This window comes from Octopus bimaculoides, chromosome 1 (assembly GCF_046866305.1).
Source record: "Octopus bimaculoides isolate indiv1 chromosome 1, ASM4686630v1, whole genome shotgun sequence".
Classification (NCBI taxonomy): domain Eukaryota; kingdom Metazoa; phylum Mollusca; class Cephalopoda; order Octopoda; family Octopodidae; genus Octopus; species Octopus bimaculoides.
The window spans coordinates 155487046-155497045 of NC_142928.1; the positions used below are offsets into that span (position 1 = coordinate 155487046).

At 35.7% G+C, this 10000-nt stretch overlaps 1 protein-coding gene across 7 annotated transcripts in view; it reads left to right on the forward strand.

Moving 5' to 3' along the window:
• The window catches only part of LOC106870507 (LIM/homeobox protein Awh), a 379078-nt gene that overhangs the window by 320580 nt on the left and 48498 nt on the right, over positions 1–10000 (forward strand). For all 7 annotated transcript variants that reach the window (XM_089360469.1, XM_089360473.1, XM_089360435.1 and 4 more), the window contains exon 3: positions 5450–5661. In XM_089360469.1, coding sequence (XP_089216595.1) covers positions 5450–5661 — 212 coding nt within the window. The remainder of the gene's footprint in view (positions 1–5449; positions 5662–10000) is intronic.

Sequence of the window (10000 nt, forward strand, 5' to 3'; positions counted from 1 at the left end):
ATATAAATTTAGTATAATTCGGGTAAAAACCTTGTAACATGCATTTAAAAGATCTTATGCAGTTATCTGACTACCACGTATTATCCTACAGTAGGAGATATTGTATGGCGTGTGGAACGTTTCTTTGCATAAGATTGCTATAAGAATAATAAAACACGCGTGTTATACCATTCTTGTGTGTGTGTGTGTGTGTGTGTGTGTGTGTGTGTGTGTGTGTGTGTGTGTGTGTGTGTGTGTACATTCACAAATATATATATACGCATACATGCATGCCTGTATGTATATTTGTGTATATGTATATGCACGTATGTACGTATGTATATATATATATATATATATATATATATATAGGCACGTGGCTTAGTGGTTAGGGTATTAGGGTATTCAGTTCACGATCGTAAGGTTGCGAGATCGATTCCCGGCGACGCGTTGTGTCCTTGGGCAAGACACTTTATTTCACGTTGCTCCAGTCCACTCAGCCGGCAAAAATTAGTTTTATCTGTAATTCAAAAGGCCGGTCTTGTCACATTGTGTCTCACCGAATTTCCCTGAGAACTACGTTAAAGGTACACGTGTCTGTGGAGTGCTCAACCACTTGCACGTTAATGTCACTAGCATATATGAAATAGTTTAAACGACACTACACAAAACTTTAACTATATCTACATACAATATATATATATATATATAATAATAATAATATTAGGGACAAAATCCAAAATTACAGGTAAAAACTCAATTAAAATCAATTTATAAAAAATGAAAATTAAATTGAGCTTTATAGATTATAATATATATAAAAATATATAGTTTTAGGGAAAAGAACCACGTTTCAAGAACTCATCGATGAAAATCCACAATCACATATAGAAAAATTAATAAATATTTATTTACTATCTTTATCTTATGATATTTACTTTGTTTTATATTATACTCATTTATTGTGCTTTTAATTATTAATTTTTCTATATGTGATAGTGGATTTTCATCGATGAGTTCTTGAAACTTGGTTCTTTTCCCTAAAACTATATATATATATATATATGCAGAGATACTGCGAATTTTCCAGAAAAAAAGGCATGAATATCATACAATCACATTATCGCTTTTTTCTTTTTTTATCCGCTAAAACTAACATTTATGAAATTTACTCAATAACGAACATAGCATAAAACACTTTCAGACTTTCTCTGATCAGAGTCTTCATCATTGTTTTGCAAACGATCAAGACAACCTCGACTTGCTACAAAAAAAAAATAACGGTTACGATGCTGGTAATGGTGATGCTTGAGTGTGATGGTGATGGTGATGGTGATGGTGTTGATGGCTGTGATGTTAGTAATAGTAGTAGAGGTGATCATGGCGGCGGCGGCGGCGGTGGCGGCGGTGGCGGAGATGGAAATGATGGTGATGACGAAGCTGGCGATAAGGAGTTAACGGTAATGATGGATGGAATTAGTAGTGGTATTGAATTTTTAACATATAATAATTAAGAAACTGATGAAAGAATTCCATGATAGAATTACTGAAATATTTATTTAGTTTTCGTTTTTGAAAGTTTCTTTTATTGTTTTAAGGTGGATATGTTCAGTAAGAAATTAATTTTTTTTTCTTTTCAATTCACCAGGGGGCCGCATGAACGACAATAATTTTTGGCCATTTCTTGTTAATTTAACTGAATAACTCTGATATATTATTATTATTATTATTATTATTATTATTATTATTATTATTATTATTATTATTATCATTATTTTTGTATTCAAACTAAAGTCCTAGTGACAATGTGTTTCATTCTCTCGCTCCTTCCTAATTTCTTTCTTCGAATCACTCCTGAATCCATCCTTGAACTTACAACGTTACTTACCAGCTCCTTTCTTTTATTTTTCTACACTAACTTCCAATGTCAAAGTTGATCAATAGGAATAATGAAGAGAAAGTCTCCTTGGGCCATGAAAAACCGTTAGTAGAGTTAAGCAGTAAGTTGAGAGCACTGCCGTGACCTGTTCTCCAACGATGACTGACTGGGTCGGCAAAGAAGCACTCCAAATGGTGAGAAGTAAAACCAAGAGCAGATAACCGGGGAAAACATCTCAGCGTGGCCAGAAGCAATTCCTTTGGACTACACAATACGCTAATTAAGCGAGTCTAAACATCACTTTCGTGGAGGATATCTAGGAAAGATTGATACATAGATAAAGAAAAAGTTCTTAACTATACCTCAGGTCATGATCTTTTTCTTGTGGCTCTAACTACCATAGCAGTGTAGATCTCTGAATGTGTAAATGTATGTATATATATGTGTGTGTGTGCACGCATGTATGTATGTATGCCTATATTTATATATATATATATATATATATATATATATATATATATATATATATATATATATATATATATATATAATGTGTGTGTGTATTCGTATATGCACGCGCATGTACACAAATATGTAAATCAGTATATATGTGCGTTTGTATATATAATGTATGTATGCATGCATGTATGTACATATGTATGTATAAGCGAAGCAAAAAGATACATTGAGAGACAGCATATATGAAATAGTTTGAACGTCTCCACACAATACTTTGCCTATATCTACATACAGTATACACACACACACACACACACACACACACACACACACATATATATATATATATATATATATATATATATATATATATATATATATATATATATATATATATATATATATATATATATACATTCTTGTGTGTGAACACAGTTATACACAAGCGCACACATTTGGAAGACTTGAATTTTGATAATACTGACACATACTTAGGTGATCCCAACATAACACACAAACCTTTGACGACATTTACAAGAGTTTTCTTCTTTTTTAAAAAAAAAATATTCTCAACAAGCAAAGAACATAGTTCTCTCAATCAACTCCAAAGTAAATCCTTTATTTCAGTTAGAACTCTCTACAGATCACATAGTTATCATTTCTTAATATTTGTTCTTCATTTTCATTCTGATACTTTTAGATATTTCCTAGGAGTTCCCTTCCTACTTGATTAGTGTTAGTTTCATTATACATTTTTTTTTCAAGAAGTAAAAAATTTAGTTCGTAAAATGTGGTATATAAATTAATCTTCTTCTTCAATTTTGCCCTATTTTTCTTTCAATTTGTGTGTGTGTATACGCGCGTGCGTGTGTGTGTGTGTGTGTGTGTAAGTATGTATGTATATATGTATGTATATATGTATATACCTATGTTTCCATCTATATATACATAGTTATATATGTATGTATTAACATATATTTATTTATTACATATATATTTCTCACACACATGTTTGTATCTATATATCTACGTATTACATATAATAATTTTTTATATTATATTATACATGTTCATTTATTCTTTTCTTTTCTTATTTTTCTATGCATTTCTGCCTAAATGCTACGGCCATGCAGGAACACCACCAGAGTTATCACCTTTTTCCAATGGTCATTCTTTTGTGATCGGCTTTTGGTGAAGACTGGAGTTCGATATTGCTACCCCCTGTTAAGTTTCTTGCTGTGATGAAGGTTCATCTGGGATCTTGGACAGCAAGAAGTCGACTTGTTTCTCGAAAATATCTACCCCTGCTCCATATAGATATCTTAGACGGTTTTTTGGCAAGATATTAAATAGCCGTAGGCCCTTGAATCCCAAGCTAATGCAGTACATGGCCCTCATTCTAGACGGGACAGATGAGACCTTTGGAAGAGTGCAGTGGAATCCAGTTCGGGGGCTGGTATACCTCTCGACGTCAAAGTTGGACGCCAAGCCCTCCAGGTTCTTCCATACATATATCACAGCATATTTCTCCCGTCTTCGTTCCAAGTAGTTGAGTCGTAACTCTTTCAGTCTCTCCCAATTGCTCAGCTGTTCCATTGATGTGATCTTCCTAGTGTAACACCACCTCATGTTCCGCTACAGTTGAGAGTAGTAGGTCACACAGCTGAAGACAAATGACCTCCGTAGAACCAGAATAGTTTCTTGGTAACCTTGTTCTGAAAGTTCTCAGAATCCATTTGGCCATTCTCCTGCACATTGCACCATCTTTATCATATACACGTGAAGCGAGGCGTTGTTACTCATGATCACACACTGTACTTGACAAGTATCTTTGTTGCAGCATGTTAGCACATACTGGCTGATAGCGGGGGGGAGGGGGGGCCTTGGAAGTTTCCAGCATTAAATTGGATACTGCTTCTTCAGCTCATTAATATTTATCATCTAGGTCCTTCGGTAGAAGATTAGCGTCGAAATGTACCTTGATTACTTGTACTACTTTTGTGTTGTCGGTATAGCTAGTAAATATGGTTGTCAGTATAACGGACGGCACGTCTGAAAGAGCTGCCATAAACCGTAGCGCCCCCTAGACATACGCCTGAGGCACTCCACTCGCTTTTACTGTTTCCTTGGAGAGGGCCCTATTGACTACTGTCATTTAAGGAGTCATGTAAGCACTCCCCCATTGGCGGGGAATCTGTTTGGTAGTTTTGATGAAATAAGTCTTCAACATAACTTCACTGACGTAACTTTTGACATTACAATTTCATTACACATGTTTGTGGAAGACCAGTTGTTGCCCATGCATGCCATTCTCCCCTCTCCACACCACCGACGTTATCTAAGAGAAAGATCATGGTCATGACAGCTTGGCACCAGCGACGTTGCAATCCATTTCTGCAGCTGAGTGATTTGGAACAGCGTGAAATTTCTTGCTCAAGAACACAACACACAGTTTGGTCGGTCAATCGAACTTACAACTGTAAGATACACGCTCTAACCACTGATCCATGCGCCTTCATATAAACACACACACATATACATACATACATACGTACATACATACATACGTACATACGTACATACGTACATACATACATACATACATACATGCATACATACATACATACAAACTTTCCAAAAATTTAGCACATAAATACATATGCATGCATCTAAAACGCATCTATAAAACAAACATACAAATCTGCGCATACACTAACACCAAATACTGCACACACACACACATATGCACAAATACCTAGATGATGTTGATAAAAGTTCCAATGAAGGAGCCTTGAATCTATGTTAGAGTCTGGCTCTTTCTCTATGGACAAGAAATACAGAAATGAAACTGATTGATAACATACATACATACCTGTGAGTGTGTTTTGTGTGCATACGATACGAAAGGAATTACTGGAACCAACTTATCCAAATTCTCCAACAGAATTTTATATTTCGATTTTCTTAAACCATATTCCGTTTTTTATTTGAAACAAAAATGTTAAAGATATCGTTTATTGTAATTTGATGCTTTGTTTTTCTTTCCAAATTTTAACAAGTTTCATGAAGCATGTGAAAATGAGTTAACTATATTTAATATAATATCTCTTTCGTTTTTTGTATTTCTTGCAGGGAATTTGGTGTCAAATGCCCAAAATGTTTACGGGTGATCTTTGCCAAAGACTGGGTCCGGAAAGCGCGAGAGTTCACATATCATATTGCATGCTTTGCATGCGACAGCTGCAAACGTCAACTATCAACGGGAGAGGAATTCGCCCTTCGTGGCGACCGTTTGTTATGCAAACCACACTACATAGATCTCATCGAGGGCGGTCCTGGTAGAGGTAACAGTCCATTCTTTATCAATATTTAAAATATTGTATTAGTTCGGAGCATTGAGTTTGTATAAGGGCGATAGAGAGAGAGAGAGAGGATCAAATGTTTTGCAGTTATTAATTTTATCTTTGTTCGGTCAGAGGTTAAATCTCAATAAACCACATGAATTGAATTTGTTTTTCATCTTGCGTGAATTGATAAAATAATCACTAGCCAACTAATGCGTACATACTCCATTACAAAATTAGAGCTAAACATTGTCAAGGAAATCCATAGTTCTTTAACTCCATTAATCACAACTATTTTATTATCATCATCATCATCATCATCATCATCATTAGTAGTAGTAGTAGTAGTAGTAGCAGTAGTTATTAGTAGTAGTATTTTTTATTATTTGAAAAGCGGCGAGCTGGGTTGAATCGTTAGCACGTCAGACAAAATATTTTCTTCCAGCTTTTTATGTTCTGAGTTCAAATCGCACCGAGTTCAATTTGCCTTTTATTCTTTCGAAGTCGCTAAACTATTGTACTAGTCACGAACTGGAGCTGAACCCTTCCCGTCAACTGTACAAATCCTGTGCATGGATCAGAAACAATTATTATTTTATTATATTATTTGAGAGAGAAGGAAGTGAGACTTCGGGATATTTTTATGGAACCTTCAAGGATCTTGTTGAACAACGCCGACCATCTTGATCTCCGTAGAAGCTAGTCAAGGACCAGGTGGCAATTAAAGACAAGGAGGAGCGTGCAATTGTCTTGATGGATAATTTGATCGAGATGTTGACATTCTGCATAGAAACAACATACTTCGAATTGGGGTGTGACCAGTGGCGTAGCACTCCTTGAGTTTTATCCCATCTTGCACCTCGGACTCCTATGCCTGTACAGGTTAGTACAACAGACTCTTATGTTGCCCCATAAGAGCGTTGCCCGAGGTAGATCTTTCCCACGCCCTCCATCCACTAGCTACGTTACAGAGAGGGAACGATATTAGAAAGGTGAAGGGTTAGCTAATCAGTTTACGGTTACCCAATGATAGCAAACTTATACATGGATTATTTTAAGGAAATGGTTTTAGGAATGGTACTACATAATCCAGTCATGCGGCTGTGATATGTTAAACCAGACTTCAGATTAGATCAAACATACAATAGTATGTGCGACCCGTTTGACGGCCTTCCGCACAAATACCATTTACTTGAGGGTCCATATAAGATTTTTTTTTTTTTTGCTAAAATTTATGTGCAATAAATTCCTTATATTTCTATGATACACTAAATATTTTAACATTTTTTTTTTATATAGAACTCCTAATAATATTTAATTCTAAAGATATAAAATATTTTAAGCATCGAATGGCTACGAGGGTCCACCCGATTAAAATAGGAATCAAAAGGTCGATAGGTAAAAAAAAATGGTTTAAAACCTTGAGCTGACTCGAGGAGTCGTGGTTAAGGCGACGCGAACTCGTTTTGTATCGAGAAATGCGTAATTACGAAATGAACACATTAACCACACAACTATACCTTTAATGAGGTGTTTGGAGTAGTAAAATATTTACTCTAGATATGTGGCAACATCGTTCTATATTTTAAAATATAATGTTCGGTCCATGTTTATTATAATAAATTTATTCGATAATTGATCGTAAACATGTTTTATTTCCATATGGTTTCATTATAACATTTGAGAAAGTTGAAGAAGGGACATTACAGAAAATATTATAATTAAATTCCTGAGTTAAAAAGAAAATGACATAACTTCTGAAGTTTTTTTTTAACGAATATTATAAATTATAGTATCTACATTAATGAATATAATATTCAAAGATAAAAAAAAATATCGAGTGTGTGTATGATATATATATAAGCATCCATGCATGCATATATGTGTTTGTATATATATATATATATATATGTGTGTGTGTGTGTGTGTGTGTGTGTGTGTGTGTGTGTGTGTATTTGTGTGTGTGTGTGTGTGTGTGTGTGTGTGTGTGTGTGTGCAAGTTGCATGTATGTGTGTATGTGTGTATGTGTGTTATGTATATATACGACAATTTGTTTTATTGTTGAATGTCATATAATTAAAGGAGATACACATTTATATCGGTAAAAAATTACAAAATTACATGTAAGAATACTCACACACGCATACAAACAAACATACATACATATATACATACATACATACATACATACATGCATACATACATACATACATAATTACATAATTTTAAAAATATTTTGCCAATAATACAAACTTATATCAACATCAATTATATGATATTCAGCGATATAAAAAAGCGTGCGTATGTATGAACACACGCGCACACACACATACACACACACACACATACACACACAAATACACACACACACACACACTCACACACACACACAGATGTATACATGTGTGTGTGAGTGTGTGTGTGTGTGTGTGTGTGTGTGTGTGTATGTGTGTGTGTGTGCGCGTGTAAAATATCCCTCCATCTATTCGCGCAAAGGAAGAGAGATTTCAAGATATTTTTATGGAACCTTCAAAGATGCTGTTGAACAGGGACGACCATCTTGATCTCTGTGCATGCGTGCATATATGTGTATCTGTGTGTGTATGTGTGTGTAGATAGATAGATAGATAGATAGATAGATAGATAGATAGATACATACATACATACATACATACATACATACATACATACATACATACACACATGTATAGTTTACATGCTTGACAGTCACTTCAAAATTTCGGCCAGCTCTACCATTATCAGATGGTTTAATATATTATATTATACATACATATATATATATATATATGGAAAGATTGCTTCTCTTGTGGATCAACAAGAAGCAACTCGCAGGTGATACGATTGTGGAGACCATCATCTGCGAGAAAGAACGAGCGCTGTATGAGAATGTCCTGAAGCAGAATCCTGGAACATCGACGGAGGAGACATCAGCAGACACATTTAAGGTCAGTCGCTGCTGGTTTGATAATTTCAAGAAGAGGAGTGGTGTTCATAGCGTCGTTAAGTAAGAAGAACCAGCGAGTTCTGATACGAAGGCAGCTGAAGGTTTCATGCGTGAATTCCGTCAGCTCATCGCAGCCGGGGGTTCATTTTACAACAGGTATTCAACTGTGATGAAACTGGCCTTTTCGGTATAAAAAAAAAATGCCCAGAGGAACCTACATAACTGCAGAGAAGAAGATGCCAGGTCATAAGTCTATGAAAATAGGCTAACTCACCCTGTGTGCCAATTCGAGTGGAGACTTGAGGATTATGCCGCTCTTTGTTTACCATTCCGAAAACTCACGAGCGTTCAAGTCGCACAAAATCCTGAAGGAGAAGATGCAGGTTATGTGGAGGGCAAAAGGTTAAAGCCTGGGTCACCAGGCAATTCTTCTCCGAGTAGGTCAACCTTGCCTTTAGACCAGCAGTGAAAAAGTACCTTTTGAAGAAGGCCGTCCTCGTCCTCGACAATGCTAACTTCAAAGATGATATCCTGGACGAATTTAAACTTATGAAGTTCTGTACCTTTCACGAAACACCAACCCTATCTTGCAGCCCATGGACCAACAGGTGATTTCTAATCTTAAGAAATTTATACACCAAACACCTGAAGTCACTGAAAATACAAATCTAACCCTTCATGATTTTTGGAAGGAAAACTACATTGTAAACTGCCTGAAAATCATTGAGGTTGATGATGGGGACATTAACGAACTTATCGAGGAACATTCAGAGGAGCTGACTCCAGATGAACTCTTGCAGCTTCAAGAACAGCAGCATTTGGATGTGGTAGAAGAGATTGGTTCCCCGGAAGAGAACAGTGTAACGGAGAATGCTATCTCTACGAGTGACATAAAGGCAGTGTTGGCAAAGTGACAGCATGTTTCTGAATTTGTAGAAGAATATCATCCTGAAAAAGTATCTATAGATCGTGCAGCTGCTTTGTTTTATGACACTGCGCATTTTCGCAACCTTTTGAAAGGCAGGAAAAAGCAGACTTTTTCTTGATATGTTTCTTGATGAAACGACCTGCAAGAGTAAAAAATGAAGAAAGTGTGTCCAAAATGCCTGAATTTAGCGAAGTGAGGGAGAAAACGCCAGACATTATTCTTCCTGAAGACTTAATGGAAGGAGATTCTCCTTCCAAACAGTAATCCTCCTTCTCCCCGCTCTGTCGTCTTCCTCGCGCACAAATCTCCCATCTTTAAGGTTAATAAAACCAGTTGACATATTTCTTTCGCATTCTCTTTCTATAATTGTCATTTTACTTGTAACTACACCTTTTCTGTTTTAAATCCCATAAAAGTTTGGGTGGGTTTTTTTTTTTTTTTGGCG